Here is a 27,524-nt window from a genome sequence, read left to right as displayed (position 1 = left end):
ATATAATTTACAGAGTGACTTGGGGAGGGGGGGGGCTATCTCGCCTGTCCCCAGCCTAGCATTGCTTCAACTTTTTCTATATCTCTGCAAGTCCAGCAAAACAAGTAGTTAACAGCTTGCTTTACAATACTTGGAGTGTGATACTGCTGCCCTCTTCTGGGGCAAGAGAAAATTGTTAACACGTGTCATGTGCTTTAAATCTAGGCGGTAGTAAGAGAATCTTGTTCCAGCCATTTGTTAGCATTTCGAGTAATTATATATGTCGACTTTGGACCAGTTGTTAGGGTAAAACCACCTTAACACAGTCAGTCTTTCTTTCTTTCACCTACTTCACAGAGTTGTTACGAGAATAAAGTTTAACAAATAGTAATAATAAAGGCAACCAAAAAAGGACATGTGTAATAGTGTGACACGATCACTAAAGATATAAAGAAACTCATTCACTAAGACTAATTACTGGTATGCTGTGGAAGTTAGAGCAGCCTTCCCTAACCTGGTGCCGTCCAAATGTTTTGAACTACAACTCCCAGCATCCCCAACCAGCATGGCTGGCTGGGAGATCCTAGGAGGTGAAGTTCAACACATCTGGAGCGCATCAGGTAACCTTCTCCCTATCTTTCATTCTCTCTTACTGTCAACAACGTTACACTTACTCTAGTCAAGGAAGCTCATAGTCTTGGCTTTATATTTTATTTATTGATTGATTACATTTTTATACCGCCCAATAGCCGAAGCTCTCTGGGCGGTTCACACAAATTAAAAACCATAATAAAACAACCAACATTTGACTCCTCGCTCTCCTTTATACCTCATATTGAGGCAGTAGCTAAATCCTGTCGTTTTTTCTTATAAAATATTGCCAGGATTCGATAACTTTTGTCTGTCTCTTCTGCCAAGACTCTTGTTCATGCATTAGTTATTTCTCTGTTGGACCATTGTAACCTTCTTCTGACTGGTCTTCCTTCTTCTCACATCAGTTTGTTGGTTTCTATTCACCACTCTGCTGCTAAGATCATCTTCTTGGCTCACCGCTCTGACCATGTTACTCCACTTCTGAAATCTCTGCATTGGCTTCCAATTCACCTCAGAGTCCAATATAAGCTTCTCCTGTTGACCTACAAAGCTTGTCACAGTCTAGCTCTGTCCTATCTTTCCTCTCTCATCTCACTCTATTGCCCTGCTCATGCTCTTCACTCCTCAGATGCCATGTTTCTTACCCACCCAAAGGGCTCTACTTCTCTTTCTCCTCTTCGTCCATTTTCTTCTGCTGCCCCTTACGCCTGGAACGCTTTTCCAGAACATTTGCAAACTACAAGTTCAATCACAGTTTTTAAAGCTCAGCTGAAAACTTTTCTTTTTTCTACAGCTTTTAAAACTTGATTTTGACCTTACTTTTATACTGTTAGTTTTACTCTCCCCTGTGCCTGTTTGTTGCATTCCCTTCCCGTTTTTATTGTTTTATTATGATTTTATTAGAATGTAAGCCTATGCGGCAGGGTCTTGCTATTTTATTGTTTTACTCTGTACAGCACCATGTACACTGATGGTGCTATATAAATAATAATAATAATAATAATAATAATAATAATAATAACAACAACAACAACAACAACAGTAATAAATCAGGTTGGAGAAGGCTGAGTTAGAGTACAACAACCTAAATAGAAACTCATTCTCTTATGTAGGGTTGGGCAACTTGTGGCCCTCCAGATGTTGTTAGATTGCAATTCCCATCACCACTAGTCAGCATAGCCGATTGTGAGGCATGATGGGAGTTGTGGTCTTCCAGGTGTTGTATGGCAAGTTGCCCATCCCTGAATGAAAAAATAAGTTATATAGCATATATAAGAAGTGTATGTATGGGTGTCTTATTTTTTTTAATTAATAATACTCACATACCACTTAGTACAAGTAGTCTCTCAGCGGTTCCCATATAAATATTAAAAATCACATTTAAAATATATTACTAAAAAAATTTCAATTACAAGAACAATACAAATACATTAGAAATAACCTATTAAATAATTTCAAACTACAATAGCAATACAAATACATTTAAAATACATAACTAAAAACAATTACAATAACGATACAAATACATTTGAAATACCTTGTTAAAACAATTTCAAAGTAAAATAACAAAACAAATTCATTTGAAATACACTACTAAAAACACTTTCAAATAACAATACGAATATATTTGAAATACCCTACAAAAACAGTTTCAAACTACAATAACAATGCAAATACAATAATAATACAAAGCAATAAAAGGAGGAACAGGAAGGTGGAGCAGCGTAGAATTAATTGCAATTATTTGCGGTCCAGAGCGGTCAGTAATAAAGGCGACCATATGAAAAGGAGGACAGGGCTCCTGTATCTTTAACAGTTGTATTGAAAAGGGAATTTCTGCAGGTGTCATTTGTATATATCAGAGGTCTGCCTGGTGCCTACACTGTACTCCTTTCGTCGCCAGCTGAAGACCTTTTATTCTCTCAGTATTTTAACACTTAATTTTAACTTAAAATTAAATTTTACTGTTTTAACTCTGTATTTTAATCTTACATCGATTTTGCTGCGTGGTTTTATCCTGGTTGTGCTTTTTATACTGTATTTTGTATTTGTGCTTTTAACCTGTTGGTTGTTTTATTATGGTTTTAATTTTTGTGAACCGCCCAGAGAGCTTCGGCTATTGGGCGGTATAAACATGTAATAAATAAATAAATAATATATAGAGAACCTGGTGAAATTTCCTCTTCATCACAACAGTTAAAGCTGCAGTTTCCCTGCCCTCTTTTAAATCTGATCACTCTAGTATAGCTCCTGCAGCTTTAACTTTTTTTCCCCCTAAAGCTTTTAAAACTTGATTTTGTTCTGACTTTATACTGTTAGTTTTATACTGTTAGTTTTACCCTACCCAGTCCCTGTTTACCCTACCCTGTGCCTGTTTGCATTCTCTTCCCTTCCTTATTGTTTTATTATGATTTTATTAGAATGTAAGCCTATGCGGCAGGGTCTTGCTATTTACTGTTTTACTCTGTACAGCACCATGTACATTGATGGTGCTATATATATAAATAATAATAATAATAATAATAATAATAATAATAATAATAATAACTGTTGTGATAAACAGGGGTTTTCACCTGGTTCTCCATCTATACAAATGTAAGCCTATGCGGCAGGGTCTTGCTATTTACTGTCTTACTCTGTACAGCACCATGTACATTGATGGTGCTATATAAATAAATAAATAAAGAAATATTATTATTATTATTATTATTATTATTATTATTATTATTATTATATAGCACCATCAGTGTACATGGTGCTGTACAGAGTAAAACAGTAAATAGCAAGACCCTGCCGCATAGGCTTACATTCTAATAAAATCATAATAAAACAATAAGGAAGGGAAGAGAATAAATAATAATAATAATAATAATAATAATAATAATAATAATAATAATAATAAATGACACCTGCTGAAATCCCCTTTTCTATGCAACTGTTAAAGATACAGGAGCCCTGTCCTCCTTTTCATAGGGTCACCCTAAAGCAGCAACTGTATTGGGCTGGAATTTAATCCAAAGTTTATTCGTGTGTAAAGGTAATAAATATAAAAAACCCGCCACACATATACACATCGCTCCCTGAGCTAGGAAGGTCCTCTCCTTCAGAAAGGGAGTGGGAGAGGGGAGGACCCGTTTCCACGGCAACGGGCCCACCTGAGGAGGAGGCAGCGGCGGGATGCAGGAGCCTGAGAGAGCATCTCTCTCCCTCCATCCCTCCCTCCATCGGGCCTGGGAAGAGGCGGCGGCCCGAGAATGACCCGGCAGTGGAAGCCGCGGCAATGGCGGCTGCCGGCGCCGCCTCTTCCTTAGGCCGCAGTGGGGCTAGCAGGCCTCGCCTGTGTGGGGAGAGCGAACGCGTAAGCAGGGGGCTTTGTGGGGAGGGAGGGGGCGCGCGGGGGGGGGGGCGTACGGGCTTCTCATTCAGGGTTAGGCCTCGCCTTCGCCCCCTTCCCTTCCCTTCCCTTCCTCCCCGCAAGCTAAGGCAGGAGCTGCTCAGGGGGAAGGCAAGCAAAAAATCTCTCTCAAGAAACGTTTTGAAATGACTGCGTTGTTAGTCTTATCTATGATTGAGATATATATATTCTTATGTGCCGTTGAACTCAGGCGCCCTAATTCCCTTCGCAAGACTAGCCAGAAAGAGTTGAGTTCAACTCTTAACTGTATAATTTTAACAGTCTATAAATTCAATTTTAACTTTGCTGTTTTAAATTTATTTATTTATTTATTTATTTATTACATTTCTATACCGCCCAATAGCCGGAGCTCTCTGGGCAGTTCACAAAAATTAAAACCATTCAAAGTATAAGACAACAGTATAAATACCATAATATAAAATACAATATAAAAGCTCAACCAGATAAAAACAGCAGCAATGCAAAATTACAAATTTAAAACCATGTTATTTAAAATTTATAGATTGTTAAAATGTTAAAATGTTGGGAGAATAAAAAGGTCTTCACCTGGCGTCTGAATTTGTAATTTCTGCACTGGTGATGATTTTATCCTGGTTGTTCTTTTACATTGTATTTTTATATCATGTTTTATACTGTTAGTTTTATACTTTGAATGGTTTTAATTTTTGTGAACCGCCCAGGGAGCTTCGGCTATTGGGCGGTATAAAAATGCAATCAATCAATAAAAATATATATAGGGAATCCTGTGTACGTTTTAGACAGCAAAAAGTCCTGCAACTCTGTCAAAACTTGCATAGGATTGCATAGTAATTTCCTCAGTAAGACGAGCCATCTGGAGAGAGAGAGAGAGAGAGAGAGAGAGAATTGTGAATATATGGCTCTTGCTGAGGGAATTGGGACACAATCCTTTATATGTTTAGACCAGTTGCTGTTGCACCATCCCTGCTTGTGGGCCCCTGGTCAACAGCTGGTTGGCCGCTGTGTGAACAGAGTGCTGGACTAGATGGGCCCTTGGCCTGATCCAGCATGGCTCTTCTTATGTTCTTACAGAAAAAAAAGTCCTACAACTTGCATAGGATTGTGCCTTCCCTCCCTCAGCAAGATGAGTGAGACATATATAGAGAGAGACTGCATTTAGACCATCAGCAGGAAAACGATGCAGGATCCATCCCCACCCATGCCGACATTTCTCTAATTACCTGCACCTGTCACACGGGTCTCCATGTCCATACCGCTCACACCAAGAGTGGCTTACCTGCCCTACAACCCATGGCTTGTAGTAGGTTTTGTGGGATGGGTAAGAAGCCACCCCTGTTGCACTGGGTTCAGACAACGCAGTAACCCGTGGCGCAGGTAATTATGGAAATGCCGGTCACGCAGCCAGCACACACAGGTGCAGAGGGAATAACCCATACCACGTGGTTTCTCCCACTGATAATCTGAATGAAGCCAGAGAAAGAAATTCAGAGAGGAATTAGCTTCAGGCCACCCGACCAAATAAGTAATAAAAAGGATTTATTTTTTCTCTTTAGGTTGAAACAAGACAGAGGTTTTTTTAAACATTGACGGCCTGTTCACTATCAGCAGAAGATGAAGACGGTTCTTATGGTAGCGGAGAAGCCGTCTTTGGCTCAGTCTATAGCCAAAATCCTTTCAAGAGGTGGGAGGAATCTACATTTCTTTTCTTTATCATTCTTGCTTGTGTCGCTTTGGCAATATTTCTGAACAGTCTTGTTTAAATAAGTTCGGATGATAATTGAGATAAGTCTGAATGAACTTGTGATAGCTAAATTTAACTAGGTTCAAAAATGGTATTCCTCTGAATAGCTGGAGACGGAGGGGAAAGACAAACGGGAGTGAAGAGTGAAGTTGCTTTCATGCCGTGCTTGTGAGGGATGGGGAACATGTGGCCCTCTAGATGTTGTTGAACTGCAACTCCCATCTTCCTCACTATTGGCTATGCTGGCTAGGGCTTATGGGAGTTGCAGTCCAACATCTGGTGGTCCATATGTTCCCATCTCTGCTGCATGGAAACACAATTCTGGACTTGGAGAAACCCTCAGCCTGATCAAGCAGGGCTCTTATATTCTTATGTACGTTAAGATTGGGTTGTTGAATGGATTGGCTTACAGAGCAGTTCTTTATTGGTTGGGAGTTTCCACAGTGGCATTACTGCCATTTGCTAATCCCTGTTGGCTTGCTGTGGCCGAGATGGGGGGTAGCTTTTTCTTGCGTTTTTATTTGCTGTTTGCCCTCAACTGGCTGTAGGATTACATTCAGTTGAGTATTTACTTTATTTATAGGGTTTATGTTATACCCCATCTTTCAGACAAGCAAGGTGGTTTACAACAAACATAAAGTATAAAACACAGTTAAAAGACTCGAAAATCGCTTTTCTTAAATGTTGCTCCCCCTCCTTCCCTTTCTTGACAAAATTAATATTTGCCAAATATTTATAACGTGAAACATTTGTAGTGTCTGTTGTTATTGTTATACCTTCTTGTTGTAGGAAACATGTCCTCTCGCAAAGGGCTAAACGGGGCATGTTCGGTGCATGAGTACACAGGATCATTCATAGGACAAAGTTCCCACTTCAAGATGACATCCGTGTGTGGTCATGTGATGACGCTGGACTTTATAGGTATAGCATCATCTGTGAACTAGTGACAATTTTATTCGGTGCTGTTGTTATTTAAAGCCAAATAACAACTGCACCGGTGACAATTACTGTAGAGCTGACTGAAACTTTGAACACTGGCACATTCTGAAACACAGCAGCATCCTATTGGTTTGCACTAACCACTGTTTGCCCAATTCAGATGTCACAACAAACTATAGTTATTATTAGCCAGGAAGTAAGAAAACTAGATCATGCAAGAAGGAAAGTGAGCTTGTGCGCTGGAGGCATGGCCCTGTTAAAACATGGATGCCTGAGCAGACCATTATGTAAGAATCAATCTTGATATTGGAAGACAGGGTTAAAAAACACACAACGTAGCTAGCATTTCATGTTAGTGTTTCAGAGAATGTCAACAGGCTGCTGGTTTGAGTTACTTTGTTATACTCTTCAGATGAATGTAGATATGCACCTCTGGAGTATTTATATAGAATACTGATGTCCAGAAGCATCATCTTCTAAGACAGAAAGAAAGCCACAACAGCCTTTGGAGGCCTCTGTGTTCACCCAAACTTTTTACCTAAGATAATGTGACCCATATGTAATTCTGTTTCTCCTGTCAGGCAAGTACAACAACTGGGATAAAGTGGACCCAGCAGAACTTTTTAGTAAAGCTCCTACAGAAAAGAAAGAAGCTAATCCCAAACTGAATATGGTAAAATTCTTACAGGTATGTTATTTATTTAAACAACAATGTATTTTTTTTCTGTATTGGCTGACTCCTTGAAACATACCCTGTGTAGATCATGTGGCAAGTAGTCAGGTTGAATGCTGGGATACTGACTAGCTTGCACTAAAGTGACAGCTGTTGTGAAGTCTATGCATATTTACTTAGTAGTAAGTCCCATTTCATTCAGTAAGAGACCATAGTTCACCGGTAGAACACACGCTTTGCATGCAGGAAATCCCACATTCAATCTCTGGTATATCCAGTTGAAAGATTGGGTAATAGGTGATGGGAAAGACCGTTTTCTACCTGGAACCCTTGAGAGCTGTTGGCAGTCAGTTAGATAATACTGGATTAGATGGACCAGTGCTCTGACATGGGCTCAGTTTAGTTAGTCAACGTGTGAAAACTCAACACTTGAGTTTTATGGGGTACTCCCCACACAACATGTTCTAACTCCACCGTTGTGTAACTGGGCTAGTGTGGAGCTGAGTAAAATCCATTGCAATGTTTGATTGACAGTTCCTCCGCCCTCTTTCCTCCCTCAGTCCTCCTGGTGTTATCCCATCAGCCATTGCTGCAAAAAAAAAAAAAAAATCCCAGCAGCTCTCCTAGAGTGGTACTCCCTCCTTTTGACGCTCTTGCCAGGGAACTCTCTAGGCAGTGGGAAAAGTCAACTCAATGCAACATAACGGTTGTCCAGGAACTCTTCTCTGCACAGCGTGGATATTCAGCATGGAGGGTTTTCCAAAAAAAACCTCCACCATGTATAGGATTGCAACTTTAGATGGAACATAAGATTGGGCTATCAGAGCCTGTTTCAGCAGAAGGCAGAATCAAGTGGTGAAGCTTTTTCCTCCCGAGAATGTGCCACTTCAGACTGCAATTGCTAAGTGCTGTTAAATCTCCTCTGGAGGGGGCTGCACTCCTCGTAAAGAATCGGGTCTGTAGTTTGGGGGTGCAGCACTGTCACTAGAATCGCAAGTGGACTTGGTGGGACGAAGCACCTTTTATCCGCTTAGGCTGATATACTAAGTACATCCTTATCTGGTCAGGGATAGCCTAGCTACAGTTATCCATGCTCTGCTAACCTCTCTGGATTACTGTGTTATATATGAGGCTGCCTTTGAAAACGGCCTGGAAATTTCAGCTGATCCAAAAAAGGGCAGTGAGATTGTTAGCTGGGACTGGCCAACATGATCATAATATGCCGGTACTTTTCCATCTGCACTGGTTTCCAGTCCATAAGATTATAATAAGAGCCATGGTGGATCAGACCAAGGGTCCCATCTAGTCCAGTGCTCTGTTTGCACAGTGGCCAACCAGCTCTTGAACAGGAACCCACGAGCAGGACATTGGTGTAACTGCATCCTCTCACCCATGTTCCCCAGCAACTAGTGTAAATAGTCCATTTCCACGTCTGATTTAGTACGCTGGTATTAACATGAGGGATCGTCTCCTCCCATATATATCTGCCCAGACCCTAAGATCATTTCCAGCAGTCCTTTTCTAGCAGCCCTTGCAAACGAGGTGAGGTCAGTGACTACTAAAAAGAGGGCCTTTTCTGTTGTGGCATCCCGGTTGTGGAACAAGCTTCTCAGGGAAGCTCACCTAGCACCTCCATTGTGCTCTTTTCATCGCCTGTTGAAACCTTTCTTATTTTCCCAGGCATTTTGGTCTTTCAGTTTCTGTTGTTTTTAAATTGTTCCCACATTCTAAATCTTTGCACTGCTGCTAGGTTTCATTTTGGGTTTTTTTTATTTTGTACTGTACTTTTAAATTTTTATGTTGTATTTTATTGTTTTAATTGTTGTGAATGACCTAGAGAGCTTCAACTATTGGGTGGTATAAAAGTGTGATAAATAAATTATGGGGGAGTTGTTGAAATAATCTACTAGGGAACAGATAAAACACACTATATATTTTAAAAAAAACACCTAATATCCTCCCTGACATCCTTTTCCTTTTAAAATGTGAAAGAAGACTTTTGCTTACTATGGAGCAGCATTCAACCATTAACACCCTAGATATAACAAGTTGTATATCTAGAAAAGGCTGTGCCATTTGATCCATCTGATTGTGAAAACCGGTCCATAATACCCAGATTATAAATATACTAAAGCAGAAAGAGATGCATGACTGTCTGCTTTACAATCACTGGTACACATGTATTTAATTTTAGGTGGAAGGAAGAGGTTGTGACTATATTGTTCTGTGGCTGGATTGTGACAAGGAAGGCGAAAACATCTGCTTTGAGGTATGATTCCTGTGAATAATGAATATTTATTGTTTTACTACAACGCATTGGTTGATGCCTATGAATGTAACCAATTACTTTCAGAGTTGGTAAACTGAGTTGGGCAGACAACTCAGTTAGTACTTACGGCTAGGCCTGGTGAGCCAGAAGGCTGCAAGTAACCTGCGATTTCATATAATTAACTTTCATTTTCTTATTTCAAACAATCATTATATTTATTTGTATCCCGCCTTTCGCCCAATGCTGGGCCTCAAGGCGGCATTACAAGATTTAAAACCTATACATTTAAGACATATAAATGCAAATATACAGAAATTAAAAATAAACTAAATAAGTTCCAGTATTAAAACTTGTGAACATTTAAAACGACAATTATTAAAAGTCCTTGGCACTGCCGGAACAAAAAAGTTTTTGCCTACCTCCTTTAAAAAAATTATTAAATCGTCTTACGAGTCCTTTGTACAGAGGAAAGGAACCTAGCCACTGCCTCTGTTGTTGCTTGGTTTGTTCCTGCCAGGAAGTATTCAAAGTATTGCTCAGATGACCTTCCAGGGAATTTCTTTATGATAGGGCCAAGAAGTCTATTTCGTTTCTCCCTGTGGAGGCTGCATTCAATATGCAATAAGCTACAATTTTGGAATCATAGAATAGTAGAGTTGGAAGGGGCCTATACCCTTTGTTCAATGCAGGAATCCACCCTAAAGCATCCCTACAGTTGGCTATCCAGCTGCCTCTTAAATGCCTCTAGTGTGGGAGAGCCTACAACTTCCCTAGGTAACTAGTTCCACTGTCGTACCGCTCTAACAGTCAGGAAGTTTTTCCTGATGTCCAGCCGGAATCTGGCTTCCTGTAACTTCAGCCCGTTATTCCGTGTCCTGCACTCTGGGAGGATCGAGAAGAGATCCTGGCCCTCCTCTGTGTGACAACCTTTTAAGTATTTGAAGAGTGCTATCATGTCTCCCCTCAATCTTGTCTTCTCCAGGCTAAACATGCCCAGTTCCTTCAGTCTCTCTTGATAGGGCTTTGTTTCCAGACCCCTGATCATCCTGGTTGCCCTCCTCTGAACATGCACTAGCATGTTCTACAATATAAGAACCAACATACTGGTTCTATAATATTCATTCTATAGTTTTTCTTGCTTTTATTTTCAAATACAAAAAAACAGCACTTGGACAAGCCCGGTATCTTGACTTTTTAAATTTAAAGTGTGTTTGCTTTCATTTAAAAGCAACATATATGGTTTCTTATAGGTCCTGGATGCTATAGGTCCTGTAATGAATAAACCCCGTGGCAGTGAAAGGACAGTGTACCGAGCCAAGTTCAGCTCTATTACAGACACAGATATCTGCAATGCCATGAACCACTTAGGAGAGCCCAACCACAATGAGGCGCTATCAGTAGATGCCCGTCAGGAGCTTGATCTGAGAATTGGCTGTGCATTTACCAGGTATTCCCACAGTTTTTTCTAACTTGGCATGTTATTCGTTGGTATTAGGTGGGAGCTGGACTAGACATCGACCTGGTTCAGATGATCTCAGGGTGGTTAATAAGTCACAATGGCTTGTTAACCAGCCTATACATGCCAGTCACATGCCGGGGGGATTAGCATAAATACCTTTGGCAGCACGGCTTGTCATATCGTGTGAACCTGGACAGGGTGGCTTGTTGCCATAGGTAACAACCTGCTGAGAACTCTATAGTTACCCACAGCAACAAGCCACCCTGGCCAGGTTCGCACAGCATGACAAACTGTCCTGCCAATGATAATTATGCTGATATGACCAGCACGTGCAGGAGGGAAATAAGCCACCATGGCTTGTTTACCCAGCTGTGATCGTGTGAAACAGTCCATCACATTTGCCATTGAGATAAGCATCCCCAAGGCATGTTTCTCACCCGTAGCCATATCGCTTAAGAGAACTGGCTGTGTGAATCTGGGCCATTACATTATGAGTTTCTCCATATGCAAACAAAGCTAAGGCATTCCCCATGGCATGTGTAGAAAGTTCATGACGTGATGACCCCCAGCTTGTATGCTAAAGTGGTACAGCCGTGGCTGTGGGATGGACGGCAGGGAGTGTGTCATTGAGATTGGCTTTGATGTATTGCAGAAGAAGTGCACAGGAGCACTGAGCAATAGTGAAATTTTGCATTCCTTGTTATTCTGAAATGTTTACAACAAAACTTGATAGAATTTACCTTAGGCACCTCTAAACTGAAGTAGAAAGTATAAATGTTCTTAATAAATTAAGGGCACAATCCTTATGCATGTTCAGACAGAAAAAAGCCCTACAACTTCCGGAATTCCTTGGCCAGCATGGCTGACTGGGGGAATTCTGAAAGTTGTAGGACTTTTTTTCTGTTTGAACATGCATAGGATTGTGCCCTAATTGTATCTGAGGCGGAATCCAGTTATAAGATTGGGTATCATCATCCTGCATTCCAGTTCTGTGTACAAGGATGTACAAAAATTATTCCGTACTAAGTCACCTGAAAATAATCACACACTACAAATTCTTGTACAGGCGATTGCCACTACAAAAATCCATTTTAAAACAGCAAATGTTAAAATACTGTAAAACGTAAGAACCATACCCTTTAAATCCTGTCTGCAAAATGTACACATAAGATTTATAACTAAGCGCATGTTAGATGATTACGATCCAACAATCACATTTCCCAGAAATCCGTGTTAGGATTCATAGGCTTTTTTCCCATATGTAGAAATTTTTGAGATATTAAGTTGGATTTAACTATCAACATTGAAAATTGTAAAAGGTTAATCTTATTTATCCTTCTAGGTTTCAGACAAAATATTTCCAGGGGAAGTACGGCAATTTAGACAGCTCACTCATCTCCTTTGGGCCCTGTCAGACTCCAACATTGGGGTTTTGCGTGGAGCGGCATGATAAAATCCAGTCTTTCAAGCCTGAAACTTACTGGGTGTTGCAAGCCAAGGTTAGTGATATCCACCATTCCTGCTTCCCCCTGCATCCTGATATTCACTGATGTTGCTGGCAAAAAGAGAATGTTTAGTCCAGAGGCTTCTAGGGGCCGTAGAATTGCTCCCTAAAAGAAGCACCACTCATATGTCCTGCTTTAATCATATCTTCACTCACTTTAACAAGAAATGTTAAAGTATTATAAATTTGTATAAGAATATATTATAAATTTATAATCCGAAAAGTGCATCCTCTTTAATGGAATGGGCGTCAGCTTAGCTAAAAGGAGTCTTAGGGCAGCTACTATAGAACGGGATGAGAATTGAAGAGGACTAAGGAAATACAGAATGACTATGTGCTGTAGCTCTTTAACATGACTATTTGTTGCCTCAAAGCAATAATGGCCTATAGCTGCAGGCTGAGATGGAAATTAGGAAGAAATACAAGTATTTATGACTCAACTTTGCCTCCACTGCAGCAGTGATAAGTTTCCTGTGCTTGCTCAGCTCTTACTGTTTTGAATAAGTTCAAAATCTTAAAATAAGTAAATCTTTGTGCACTTGTGTTGATTGTAGATAGGTTTGTAACTATCTGCAATCAACAGGAATGAGTGACAGAACTCATAGATTTTTAAGAAGCTGTATCATGAACACAAGTGTTGAATCTTCATCTTGCTAGTAAATAAAGTGCATATTCAGAAACTGATTTTAAATGACTTGGGTGTTTGGTGTGTCACTCCATGCTGACCTTTAAATTTTAATGACAAATTTAAAATATGCAATCTTCGGGTTACCCAGAAAAGTCAGTTAGAGAATAGGTTATTACTGGAGATACTTTAGCTTTTCTGTATGTTTTCCTCCTGCTAGGTTAACCATGAAAAAGACACTTGTCTGACTCTGGAGTGGGACAGAGTGAGGGTATTTGACAGAGAGGTTGCTCAGTTGTTCCTAAACATAACAAAAGCAGCAAAGGAAGCAAAGGTAAGCTTATAGAAGTGTTATATATGAACTGAATTCCTGGTTTCAAAACTCTTGTTTCAGTGCTAAGTTTAAGTGACATTACATATCTTGTCTCATGGTTGACTTAAATTTTACTCTTGATATACAGTACTTTAAAGTGTTGGAACTTAAAAGTCTGTACAGTAAAAAAATATGCTGGCTTAATCCCTTCTCTGCTAACAGTGTGAGAAAAAAATAGATTTTCCTTCCACTTAGTTTATCTTTCAGGATAACATTACTGCAAATTTTCTCTTATGGATGCATAGAAAATTAAATTAAAAAAACAAGCGTCACAGCAGGATTTCTTCCTGCAGAGCAAGCCCAGACATTTTAAGAGCAAATCACTCATAAATATAATTACAACATTTCAGTAACTTTAAACCAATATTTAATTAACAAAGAAAACTTCACATTTAACTACTTAATCTAATAATATAAGCGAGCCCCTGCCAAAGGAAGTGAGGCAGGTGGCTACCAGGAGGAGGGTCTTCTCTGCTGTGGCACCCCGGCTGTGGAATGAGCTCCCTAAGGAGGTTCGCTTGGCACCTACATGATATGCTTTTAGATGCCAGGTGAAGACCTTTTTATTCTCCCAGCATTTTAACAGTCTATAAATAAATTTTAACTTGGTGTTTTAAATTTGTAATTTTGCATTGCTGTTTTGATCTGGTTGAGCTTTTATATTGTATTTTATATTATGGTTTTAAACTGTTGTTTTACACTTTGAATGTTTTTAATTTTTGTGAACCGCCCTGAGAGCTCCGGCTATTGGGCGGTATAGAAATGTAATAAATAAATAAATAAAGATGAAACAAATCATGCGATATTCATTAAATACATTAAAATCTTAATATAAGATTGGAATGGGGAATACATTAATCAGTCAAGTCCTTCAGGGCAGCAGAATTAAAGTGAAACAGCAAAATCTGTCTGACATAGCAGGAGCATAAAATATCCTCAGATCTCCTAACCTCTCTGTCACGGCTTACTAAGGGATCATCAAGCCTTAATAAGGGATGTCTTTCCGTCTTATAGGTAGAGTCTGTGAGTAAGAAAGAGAAGGCTAAACAAAGACCTTTGGCTCTGAATACTGTGGAAATGTTAAGAGTTGCCAGTGCTGCTTTGGGTAAGTACGTGGCCCAGCCATAGAATTTCCCACTTGAAAACATTTTTGCAAATTCAAATAAGGGATTATCTTGCAAAACATAGAATCATAAAATAGCAGAGTTGGAAGGGGCCTACAAGGCCATCGAGTCCAACCCTCTACTCAATGCAGGAATCCACCCTAAAGCATCCCTGACAGAGGGTTGTCCAGCTGCCTCTTGAAGGCCTCTAGTGTGGGAGAGCCCACAACCTCCCTAGGTAACTGGTTCCATTGTCGTACTGCTCTAACAGTCAGGAAGTTTTTCCTGATGTCCAGCCGGAAACTGGCTTCCTGTAATTTGAGCCCATTATTCCGTGTCCTGCACTCTGGGATGATCGAGAAGAGATCCTGGCCCTCCTCTGTGTGACAAGCTTTTAAGTATTGGAAGAGTGCTCTCATGTCTCCCCTCAATCTTCTCTTCTCCAGGCTAAGCATGCCCAGTTGTTTCAGTCTCTCTTCATAGGGCTTTGTTTCCAGACCCCTGATCATTCTGGTTGCCCTCCTCTGAAGACGCTCCAGCTTGTCTGCGGCCTTCTTGAATTGTGGAGCCCAGAACTGGACAAAATACTCTAGATGAGGCCTGACCAGGACCAAATAGAGAGGAACCAGTACCTCACGTGATTTGGAAGCTATACTTCTATTAATGCAGCCCAAAATAGCATTTGCCTTTCTTGCAGCCATATCACACCGTTGGCTCATATTCAGCTTGTGATTTACAACAATTCCAAGATCCTTCTCGTTTGTAGTATACATGCTGAGGATCAATACACATAATTCACAACGTGTGAGTGGGACCTCCAGAATTTCCATGCCTTCTCTTGGCAACTGTTACACCTTCTACCCATATCCTTTGTGGACCCACAGAGAGGAGCAAAAGTCTGATCCTATGCAGTTGCACAGAGTAAGACCCACAGAACTCCGTGGAAGTTAGTTCTGAGTGAATAAGCATAGGATCAGGGTGCAACTCGCTCTCTCTTATGCATCTGCCATACTTATCCCAGGTTCACACCTTCTCCTAGGCTGATGAATACGCTTTTTGTGGAGGCTTTGCCATCCCAAGAGCTAAACAATCTAAGGTATCTCCTCCTTTTAGTCTTTGTTTCTCTTGTTATCTTTCATCCCTTTCCTCTTACGGTAGTTTGTTCAGATGCCTAATAGGACTGTCATTCAGTTAAGGAACTCCTAATACTAACATGTGTATGACTTATTGATTAAATGTGCAAATTAGAAAAATAGTTCTGAAGCATACATTCTTGTTTTTCAATATGTGTGTATGTGTCATGTTAGGCATCATTTTAGAATTCCATTGTATGTGAGATTCTTGCCATCTGTGGGGTTGGGTACCCATTTTTATCCAGTCAAAAGGCGTTCTTTTTAAAACTGATCTAATCTATTAAATGTTACAGTATTGGGGTTTTTTTGCTACGGAGCAAATGAGAGAAGAAACTAGAGGCTTGTGAATTGTTGAACAGAATCGGGCAAAATGGTGGGATAGGATGGACAAATTTGGGGAAGGAGCATAGCTCTGTTCATAGTGCAGATCATAGCCACAGTACTTTGCATACAGAAGGTCCCATATTCAATCCCTGGCACCCCCATATAGAAGGATAAGGTAGCCAACGATGGGAAAAACCTCTTCCTGCCTGAGATCATAGAAAGTAACTGCCACTCAGAGTAGACAATGTTAGGCTAGATGGATAAGTTGCATGACCAAGGCATAAGGCTGTTTCTTAATTGTGTACAAGGTTTAACTTAATTGAAAAAACTCAAACACTCTGGGCCTGTTCAGACAACACTTTAGGCTCTGTGGTTAGCGAAACTGTGGTTCTCTAGGGTTAGCACTAACTACAAGCCGTGCTGTCGCACACAACACTTTAAGCCATGGTTAGAACCGCAAACCCTGCTGCAGACATCCGACTGTGGTTAGTGAGTGAGCAGGGTTTCGCAAAACGCATCGCACAAGACACCTTAAACCCTGCTGCTTAACCAAAAGCGTTAATCAGCAGGGTTTAAGGTGTCTTCTGAACAAGCCCTATATCTGTAAACATTCTGTAAACCAATGGTGTAGTTAACAATGGTTTTTGTTTTTAAATGTAAATATTTTACATTTAGGAATGGGACCACAACATACCATGCAAATAGCGGAACGGCTCTATACTCAAGGCTATATTAGTTACCCCCGAACAGAAACTACCCATTATCCAGAAAACTTTGACTTGAAGGGCTCTTTGCGACAGCAGGCTAATAATCCTTACTGGGCAGAAACAGTAAGTATATGAAATGAAACTCTTTTTAAAAAATAATAATTAGACATATATTTTATATCTGGAAAAGTAATCTGGAAGAAGTTCTGATGCTGAAAAATGGCACTCATTTTACAAAGACTCTTGTGCAAACACTGAAGGATAGTTAGAGCATGATCCAACCAATGTCGAGCTCTTCTGAGTCCCATTGATATCAAGGAGACTCAATTGAGCATCTGCTTTCATCTTTCCCATTGAAATCAATGGGGCTTAAATTGCTAGACTTTGGTCAGATTGTCTCCATGAACCCAAATCCACAATCCACCGTTTTTACACACTTTCTCTTGTTTCCCCTCTAGGTAAAAGCATTGCTATCAGAAGGTATTAACAAGCCGAGGAAAGGCCACGATGCTGGGGACCATCCCCCAATAACACCAATGAGAGCTGCCTCAGAAGCAGAACTAGGTGACTTATGATTGATAATTCTAAACTTATACAAACTGGTGACCATTTCAGTCTTGTATTTAACAGCCTGCCTGGTAGCTGTACGTAACAAGGAATTCCATGCAGGTAAATAAATGGGTTGGCAGAGGAGGGAGATTGCTCTACCTGTCCTTTGCCAGGCTATTTAATTCCCATGGTAGCTGCAGAGGAAGGAAAATCTCTTCCTCCGCAACCAGCCAGGAAATGCAGCAGACTGGCAGTGCTGGGGTCAAGCAATCCATCCCTTTTCCAGCTGACTGCTTTGGTAGAAGTCAGGGTTTTTTTTACTAGCCTAAAAAAGTAGTAGCTTGCCTTTTAGTGTGGCTATGAAGGAAAGGCCTTCCCCTCCTCAGTGGGCAGCACAGAAATGCCGGCTACTAGCCTCTTCACAGTCTGGTCAAAAAAATGCTCCTGGCTAGTAATTTTTGTGGGCTTACTTACAAAACTAGACCATTTTATGGACTTCATGGAAAGGATTGGGCTTACATGCAGGCCTTTGGGGAGGGGAGGTCATGCACTCACATCAGTGCAGTGAAATTAAACGAGAAGGGTTTTTATTAGCCATTATGATGATTTCATAAGCCCAAATGATTTCTCAAATACACACACACACAAACACTGAAATCTATGCACATGTCTGATGCTAAGAAAGTAAATTATTCTCATTAGGCAGTTTAGTTGAAAGCTAAGATGGTACCATTTAAAATTAGAAAGCTGTCAGTGTCCTAAAGATGCAGCAGTTTTAATCTTTCCTACTTGTATTCTTTCTTGCCAAAGCTACTAGTCCCTCTTGTTAGTGAGAAACAAATTCAGTCTGTGGGCATTTTGATTAAATTTAACTGTCACTTTATAGTCAACTCAGTTTTAAAGACTTTGACACTTCCTTATATTCAAGGATGCTGTGAAGGCCAGCCTAAAATCATGCATGAAGGATATAAATATTTCGGAACTTCCTACATCAGGCAACTTCTGTGGAGGCCTGTAGGACACTGACAGCTTTCTAATAAAGTGACAGTTCTATAAAGTGACAGTTCAATTTAATCAAAATGCCCACGCTGAATTTGTTTTTCACTAACGAGAGGGACTAGTAGCTTTGGCAAGAAAGAATACAAGTAGGAAAGATTAAAACTGCTACATCTTTAGGACACTTATATGTGTTTTGAACAGGAGCAGAATATGCAGCATCTACAGGTTAAGAGAAAACATTGTAAGTGCAATACTGTGAACTGTATCACTTGCACTAATACCATTATATGTTATTGTAATAAATGAAAATATGTTTGCCAGTCTAAGATTGGACTTTAGGGGAGCACCATAACTTAGTGGTAGAGCACATGCCTTGTGTGCTGAAGGTTTGAGGTTCAGTCCCTGGCATTCCCCAGGTAGGGCTAGGCAATGCTTCACCAGGTAGGGCAAAGCTCTGTCTGAAACCTGCAGAGCCACTGCCAATCTGTGCAGACAATACCAAACTAGATGAATCAATAGCCTGATTCGGTAATAAGGCTGTCTTTTGCTCCTTATACCTTATCTCATTAAACTAAGGATTCATGTTGACAGTGGCTGTACATTCATCTGACACAAAAGGAGAGAGAGAGAGAGTTAAATTATTTTGGTGCAGAACATAATGGATAAGGATTTTAAAAAAGGTACATGAATAGGAAATTAGTCTTCTTTTCCTACATAATTTTTATTCAGTTCTTCTAAAATGATAAACCGTGTTGTGTGGGTAACAGTCTGTGTTATTTCCAGGTGGTGATGGGTGGAGACTGTATGAATACATTACTAGGCATTTCATTGCCACTGTCAGCGCTGACTGCAAGTATCTCCAAACAACCATTTCTTGCAGCATTGGTCCTGAACGGTTTACCTGTATAGGAAAGACTGTTATTTCGCCAGGTAAGGAAGGAACAAAAAGAAGTGTCTTGTTTTCTGTATCTTTTTAATTGAGAACGATCTTTAATTCCTTTATGTACTGGGGATTTTTACTGACCCTAAGGTAGTAAGAATATCTCACCCTAACTTACTCACAGGATTATTGCAAGGATAACATTGAGGGAGACAGGGCGTATGCAACAATGTATGCTGCTCTGAATTCCTTGGGGGAAGCAAGATACAAATGCTGCATTTGTACATTTGTTACTGATTTACAGGTAACATTATCTCTTAGCATTTTACCAGTTTGGAGTTATATTGAGAGGGGAAGCAAAAGAGTTAATATTTTAGTGGTAATATTGTTGTGGAAGCTGATTGTTGGGAGATTCAGGACAAATAAAAGGAACTACTTCTTCACACAGTGCATAGTTAAATTATGGAATTCAGTGGAATTCACTGCCACAAGATGTCGTGATGGCCACCCATTTGGATGGCTTTAAAAGGGGGTTGGATGAATTCCTGGAGGCAAAGGCTCTCAATGGCTACTAGCCCTGATGGTTGGGTGCTACCTCCAGTGTTTGAGGCAGTAAGCCTGTGTGCACCAGTGGCTGGGGAACATGGGAGGGAGGGTGCTATTGCACCATGTCCTGCTTTGTTGATCCCTGGTCGACAGCTGGTTGGCCACTATGTGAACAGTGTGTTGGACTAGACGGACCCTTGGTCTGATCCAGCAGGGCACTTCTTACGTTCTTAATAGAGCTTAAATGCCTCTGAGTGTGGAATGTGTTACACTCCAAGCGTCTGTGCAGTGTTCTGCTTAACACTGCAGTCAACTCGTTACAGACCCCGTACCATCTTTATATAGTTGTACTCCTGTATTGAATGGAATGATTGCTCATAACATTTCATACTTCCTTACACAAAGTTGGAGTTATTGCCAAATATATCTCATTGGGATTTCAAAAGAGACTCAGTTGATGAGTCTCTCTGATATTGGAGACAGACAGGCTCCAACCAGTGGAGAGTTTAGATGTGGAAGGTTTAGACAGCTGTAACCCAGTTTATTTAATCTTGTTAACCTCACTACAGGTTTCACAGAGATCATGCCCTGGCAGAGTATCCCACCAGAAGAGAGTCTTCCCATTTGTGAAAGAGGAGATGTCTTCCCCCTCAGTGAAGTAAAACTGCTGGAAAAACAAACCAACCCTCCTGATTACTTGACCGAAGCAGAACTCATCACTCTAATGGAAAAACATGGCATTGGTACGACACTTTAACATTCCCTCAAGCTGGGGAAAGCGAATAACTTCCTTTAATCTAATCACAGACATCTAATGCAGGGGCAGGCAACCTTTTTGGGCCATGGGAACATTTGGCAATTTGAGAAACTGTCCCAGGCACCACCATAAAATGGCTGCCATGGAAGGCGGGGCCAAGGGCAAATAGCCTTTCCGAAAGACTGAGTATGAGGCAGAAGTGAAGTCTGAGCCCCAGCACACTTAACATTTCCTTGGAATCCACAGTTTTCAGTTCCGGCAGAAATCTATTTCACAACAATCCCAGCTGCCAGTGGGACTAGTCAGACACCAAGAGCACATTGGTGCTACAAGGCACCATGTTGCCTGCACCTGACCTAATGTTTCTTCAAATATTTGCAAAATACAGCATGTGGTCATGAAGTGCACTGACAACTGTTGGGTCCCATTGACACATCTACACCAAGCAGGATATAACACTATGAAAGTGGTATGGAAGCGGTATATGGTATGTGTCCTGGGCCCCAACACTTGTCAGTGCACTTCAATACTGCTGTAAAGCGGTAGTGTGGCTCCTGCCTTTTATATACCACTTTCATAGTGGAATACCCTGCTTGGTGTAGATGAGCCCATAGACTTAGATTGAAGAAACAGGGTACGTCTGAGTACATATTCAGCCAAGGAATTTGCTTTCAGTACCAGATCTGAGTTCATAGTCCTTTAGCCCTTAAATCCACTCCTGGTTTTCCCTAAACCATTCTTTATGTCAGCAGCTTAGTTTAGAAAGGGAAAATGGTAAGCTCTATTATTATTACTGCTACTACTACTAGGAACGGATGCCAGCATTCCAGTTCATATCAACAACATTTGCCAGCGCAACTATGTAACTGTGGAGAGCGGCCGCAGACTGAAACCTACAAACCTGGGCATTGTTCTGGTCCATGGCTACTACAAAATAGGTAAGTTTGTGTCTGCTTTTCTGTGCAATTTTGAGTAGCTGTGAAGAACCTAGCTTCCAATGGGGCAGGAGTCTAGCCAGAGGAGAAAAGTAGTAAACATGTGGTTTTAAAAAAAATCAGTACATAACTATAGCTCTGGTGGTCATTAGATGGAAACGTGACTGAGCATGGGGTCAAATATTGGTAAATGCTGTTTGACATTCAATGCAGTCCAAGGACGTCACCTGTGTAAGACATATTGAAATGGGAATTGTTCAATAGGACCAACGCACTTTTGCACACATCCTGTTTATTCCAATGGGGCTTGTGGTGGAAAATTTAGTGTTGGATTGTGCCTGTTACACATACTCCTATTTATTTATTTATTTATTTATTTACAATATTTATATACCACTCCCCATTGAAAATCTCGGAGCAGTGTATAAGATAAAATGAAAATAAAAACAGAATAAAACACTTAAAACAGATCTTAAAAGAAGCAAATACAGGGACTCCTGGCTGGACATTAAGGAAAGGCTTCCTGGAATAATGACGTTTTCAGGAGGCGCCGAAAGGAGTACAAAGTTGGCGCCTGCCTGACTTCCAGAGGCAGGGAATTCCACAGGAGGGGAGCCACCACGCTGAAGGCTCTACCCCTGGTGGACTCCAATCGGAGGATGGATCTGTGTGGGACCACCAAGAGCAGACCCTCAGATGACCTCAGTGACCAGGCAGGTTGGTAGGGGAGAAGGCGCTCTCTCAGGTATCCTGGTCCCAAGTTGTTTAGGGCTTTGTACACAAATACAAGAATAGGCAGCCAGTGCAGTTCCCTCAACAGAGGTGTTATATGCTGGAAAGGGGCAGCTCCAGACAACAGCCGAGCTGCAGCATTCTGCACTAGCTCCAGCTTCCGGAGCAACTTCAAGGGCAGCCCCACATAGAGCACGTTGCAGTAATCCAATCTTGGGGTTACCAATGCCTGTATCACCGTGGCCAAGCTATCCCTGTCCAGGAGAGGCCGTAGTGGGCGAACCAGCCAAAGCTGGTAAAAGGTACTCCAAGCCGCCGTGGCAACTTCTGCCTATCTCTGATTTTGCTCTTTAGATGCAGAGCTCGTGCTTCCCACAATCCGCAGCGCGTTAGAAAAACAACTCAACCTAATCGCTCAAGGGAAAGCAAATTATCACCAAGTCCTGGAGCACACCCTGGATATCTTCAAAAGGAAGTTTCACTACTTTGTTGATTCAATTGCAGGTAAGGTGATTTTTTTTCACACTTGAATATGTCTAACCCTGCCTGTTGAAATCAAGAAGCAAACGAAATGTATAGAATGCTCTGATTTTCTAAGAGGTTTTGTTGTGTTCTCTTTGGGAAGTTACCTACAACTAGTAAGGTCATAACTAGTCACTACGCTGCCCCTGCAACGATATTTTGCCTTTAAACTGGAGAAGCAGAACCAGGTTCCCAGGGTTGCTCTTCAATTGCCTTAAACTTATTCAGATTTTCACACGCACGCATATCGCTCAGAATGCTGGTCAGGAAAGAATAAAAAATTCTCAATATTACCCAGCTGTGGGTCATGACAGGGTTCGTTGAACTCTTGCAAAACAGAAACAAGTCAAAAGAAAGAAGAATCTCACTAGCTTAGGAGAGCATGATTTCGGGAGGTAGGCTTATGGCCATGGAATATTTAAAGCTCTTCAGTAGAGCTGTGTGAAAGATCAGGCTGATTGATGCCAGTTGATTTGTTGCTCCTTGCAATAGTGTTGGCTTCATCCCTTTCCTATATACATAGATTATCACCTAATACTTCTCCCTTCTTCTCCAGTTCCTACTCTGTACAGCACCATGTACATTGATGGTGCTATATAAATAAATAATAATAATAATAATAATTTGCAAATAGAATAAATTAGGAGAATTAATTGCAGTGCTAACCACACTTGGAAGTATGTTCCGTTGACACCAGTGGTACTTAACTTCCAAATTAATATGTCCAGGGTTGAGTGTCTGGAAATTTGCTTGCATTGAAAATTCGTTGTGGTCATAACATTGTTGAATGCAGAACTTGAAAATATTTCTGGAAAGAGTTGCTCATACGGGTCCCCCTGCTTTTTTTTTTTTAATATGCAACCTGCAATTATCCTGGCTGTAGGTCTCTCCGTTACGTGCGAACACAGATACTATGGGTTATTCATGGATCAAACAAACCAAAGTTAACCTAAAAACTAATCATAGGTTAACTTTGGGTTGTTTACCCCCCCAAACAGCCTATAATGTCTGGGTTTGCATGTCACGAAGCAACTTGTGATCAGGACAATTGGAGTTTAGACATTCAAAACTTCAGCAGTACATGTCCCGCAAATCATGGGTTAATTAACCCATGTTTGCCACCGTTACATGCAAATCAGGTAATTGGCTACACCCCAAGCTTTCCATTTAGGACTTATCCTCATTTTAGAATGGTTTTGATTTGTTCATCAGTTCAATTTCTTGTTTTCTCTGGCTGTGAGCAAGGAAAGGTTACACAATTGTAGAGTTCCAACATTTCTGTGACTTGTGTTTTGGCAGGTATGGATGAATTGATGGAAGTGTCTTTTTCACCACTCGCTGCCACAGGCAAACCTCTCTCCCGCTGTGGGAAATGTCATCGTTTTATGAAGTACATTCAGGTAAAGAGAATCTAGAATTTAAGCTAGTAGCTAACAGATGCAAAGATGACTTTTTCTAGGGCTTCCCATGAAAAACAACAACAACCTAGTGGTCAAGGTGGCTTAGAACGTGCTAAAAAGCAATGATAGGATCTCAACCATGAGCAATGATAAGTTAACAGATAGGAGTATATCAAATAAAAGAAATAAAAATTCAGTCTCCCAAGGAATCAGCAGAATAACCTGACCTTGGCAGGCTAAAAACTTACCAAAAAAGGAAAGCCTTTCAAGATGGTGAAAGACATGGGGTGACAGGAGGGGCGGCCCCTTGGGCCAGAGGTTCCACAGCTTTAGCACAGACACAGCAAAAGCTGTGGAGTGTAAAGGAAGAGACCCCAGTGCTCCAGTTGGTCCCCTACTGGATTTAGCACGGATCCCAGGCACAGACACTCACAAGCTCACAACGTGAGGTTTAAGACCTTTTATTCAGACTAAGGGTAGGGATACATGGGACAGACTAAATAAAATATCATAAAAAGCATGCATAATATAAGAACCCCCTCCCTCCTGCCACCAACTGTCTCTGCAGAGGCCACCAGTGAGGGAGGAAGCAGCAGCCAGGCACCTCTCCACCGTGCCTGGGTCCAGCTCCAGCTGAGAGCCCCCTCCCTCCTGCTGTCACCTGTAACTGCTGAACTTTGCAACTAAGATTGTAGTGCCTGAGTTTGCTTTCCTTTTCCCCCTCCTCCTCCTCCCTCCCAATCCCCTTTCCTTTTGTGTCATGTCTTTTAGATTGTAAGCCTGTGGGCAGGGACTGTCAAGAAATACTTTTGTAAGCCGCCGTGAGAGCCTTTTTTTGGCTGAATGGCGGCATAAACATCCTTAAATAAAAATAATAATAAAAAAAAGCTCTCTTCCACATTTCACCAGCCGCTGCTCAGTTACTGATTGGACACAGAAAACAGCTTCTGGCAGATCTTAGTGAGCAGGCAGGCTCATATGGGAGATGATCGTTTAGGTATCCTGGTTTTAAGACATGTAGGGCGTTAAAGATGATAATCAGCTCTTTGAATGGAGCTTGGCAATGAGCCAGCAGCTAATGCAAGTGTTCTGATGGAGATGTTCTGTGCTGCCAAGAACTGGCTCCAGTCAGTACTGTAGCCATTGGATTCTAGAGCAGAAGTTTCCAGTCACTTTTCAGAGGCAACCCAGATTAAATATGTGCTAAAAGGATTCTGTGGGTGAATCCTGGAAGGTCAAGTGACCTTTCAGTTAGGTGTTCCATTTTTACCCACTCCGGAGCAAGATGTGGTGGAAGAAATGTCAGCATCTTTCTTAAAGGCATTTTCCTTCCCTCTTTCTAGGCGAAGCCAAGCCGTCTGCACTGTTCTCACTGTGATGAGACCTACAGTCTTCCCCAGAATGGTACTATCAAACTCTACAAAGAGCTGCGATGCCCCCTGGATGACTTTGAACTGGTGCTGTGGTCCTCTGGATCCAGAGGGAAGAGCTACCCGTTATGCCCATACTGTTACAACCATCCCCCTTTCAGGGACATGAAAAAAGGTTAGGCTCCCTACAACAAAATGTATATTGGTTATTACCTTTTGTGACAAATTTTTAATAACCTCCCTCTCGGTGTTTAAAGAACAAAACCGCTACAGGTAACATGCTGACAAGTTGGCAAAGCATACTTGAAACTTATTTCGGGTCTTGGGCTCACTAATGATGATCAGATTTTCACTCAAAGGAATGTGCCTGTAAGTCATCCCTGTGATTAAATTTTATCACAGGTATGTATACTTGTGTTTACTTGCAAGTCAGAAGTGGGTACAGAGAGCGCGTACATTTCTGACTTGTAAGTTGACAGGTGTGTAGATGCTACTGACAATACAGTTTCACTTCCAAGAAGAAACTGCTTGGGAACATTCACATTAGTAAAATCTGTAGGGCTCTTACCGCATTTCTTCAATTCTAAGACGCCATCAATTGTAAGACGCACACTAATTTCAGTACCACCAACAGAAAAAATGCTTTGATTCTAAGAAATAAGAAACACACCCGCGATTCTAAGACGCACCCCATTTTTAGAGATGTTTATATGGGGGGAAAAGTGCGTCTTAGAATCGAAGAAATACGGTAATAAGTGAAAGGTTAGCTGAACGCAGTTGCCTATAAAGCGTGCTCTGTTTTCTCCTTCCTGGGCAGAAGAGGCCGCTGTTGTTCTCTTCCTTCCCAGCAGAAGAATTCTAAAAAAATCCTGATTGGCCCCAATCTCATACACAGGTCTTTTAGGTATGTAAGTGCTCCACAAACCACAGAACATATTCTCTGAAGCAAAATCTAATAGCTAGTGCAAGATATTGAGAATCCCAGCTTTCACTCTGAAAAAAGGGCAAGTTTCTTGTTTTAAAACCATTCTCTTTTTTCAGACATTAAAAACCATTTAGTTTCAAGGTATAAAAACTAGAAGGGACTTTGTTGATAAAACTTCCACTGCTCTATCCAGGGACTGGGATTTTCTCAACTGGCACAACTCCCATTCCATCCCTACAGCTTCCTGGATTTCTGTTCCTATAGAACCATTGCTCCTTCCCCATTCCGTCTCAGTCCCTAAGCAGGCCTCTCACAAAATTCCAGATTTCTAAGAGAAATCCAAATTGAACTGCCTAATTTGCAGAATTTTTCCCATCAGGAGATTTGGACTGTTAAATTGCAGAATTTGTTGGGTAGTGATAGTGGGTTTTGGGGTTGTTGTTGTTTTGCAGCTCTCTGTATCCAATTATTTACTCTTTCTTGTACAAAAGGGGTCCAGAATTTGACTCACAAAGTTTCCTGATGGTCTGTTTTGTTGCTCTTTGTTTTAAGGAATGGGCTGCAACGAGTGCACCCACCCCACATGCCAGCACTCCCTGAACATGCTTGGCATTGGACAGTGCGTGGAATGTGAGAATGGAGTGCTGGTGCTTGACCCAACCTCTGGGCCCAAGTGGAAGATGGCCTGCAACAAATGCAACGTAGTAGTACACTTCTTTGAAAACGCCCACAAGGTACGAGTGTCGGCGGAGACCTGCGAGTCGTGCGATGCAGCGGTGGTGGATGTAGATTTCAATAAAGCCAAGTCTCCCCTCCCTGGCAATGAGACGCAGCATTCTGGCTGTGTGTTCTGTGACCCTGTCTTCCAGGACCTGGTCGAACTAAAGCATGCAGCGATGAAGCATCCCATGCACCGTGGAGGACAGGGGAAAAGACAGGGCCGAGGAAGAGGAAAAGGCAGGAGGCCTGGAGGAAGGCTAAATCCAAAGAAACCAAAAGACAAAATGGCAGCTCTGGCTGCTTATTTTGTATAATAATGACCCTCTCGGGTAACAATTGAATAATAAAATTCAAACAAACTTTTGTTTCAGT

General features: G+C 41.2%; 1 protein-coding gene across 1 annotated transcript; it reads left to right on the top strand.

Annotated features, from left to right (window-relative positions):
- Positions 1-3,818: 3,818 nt before the first annotated feature.
- On the top strand, positions 3,819-27,501 carry TOP3B (DNA topoisomerase III beta). The gene is made up of 18 exons (XM_063143800.1): positions 3,819-3,931; positions 5,521-5,648; positions 6,498-6,629; positions 7,229-7,335; positions 9,515-9,589; positions 10,840-11,036; positions 12,391-12,547; positions 13,398-13,511; positions 14,565-14,655; positions 16,786-16,940; positions 17,276-17,381; positions 19,149-19,295; positions 20,361-20,534; positions 21,358-21,486; positions 22,570-22,719; positions 24,037-24,137; positions 25,481-25,682; positions 26,985-27,501. The coding sequence occupies exons 2-18, from the start codon at positions 5,579-5,581 to the stop codon at positions 27,464-27,466; spliced, it is 2,589 nt and encodes an 862-aa protein (XP_062999870.1). The 5' UTR covers positions 3,819-3,931; positions 5,521-5,578; the 3' UTR covers positions 27,467-27,501.
- Positions 27,502-27,524: the final 23 nt, after the last annotated feature.

This window comes from Elgaria multicarinata, chromosome 18 (assembly GCF_023053635.1).
Source record: "Elgaria multicarinata webbii isolate HBS135686 ecotype San Diego chromosome 18, rElgMul1.1.pri, whole genome shotgun sequence".
Classification (NCBI taxonomy): Eukaryota; Metazoa; Chordata; class Lepidosauria; order Squamata; family Anguidae; genus Elgaria; species Elgaria multicarinata.
Note: the sequence above shows the minus strand (reverse complement) of the source record. Positions and strands in the feature narration are given on the sequence as shown.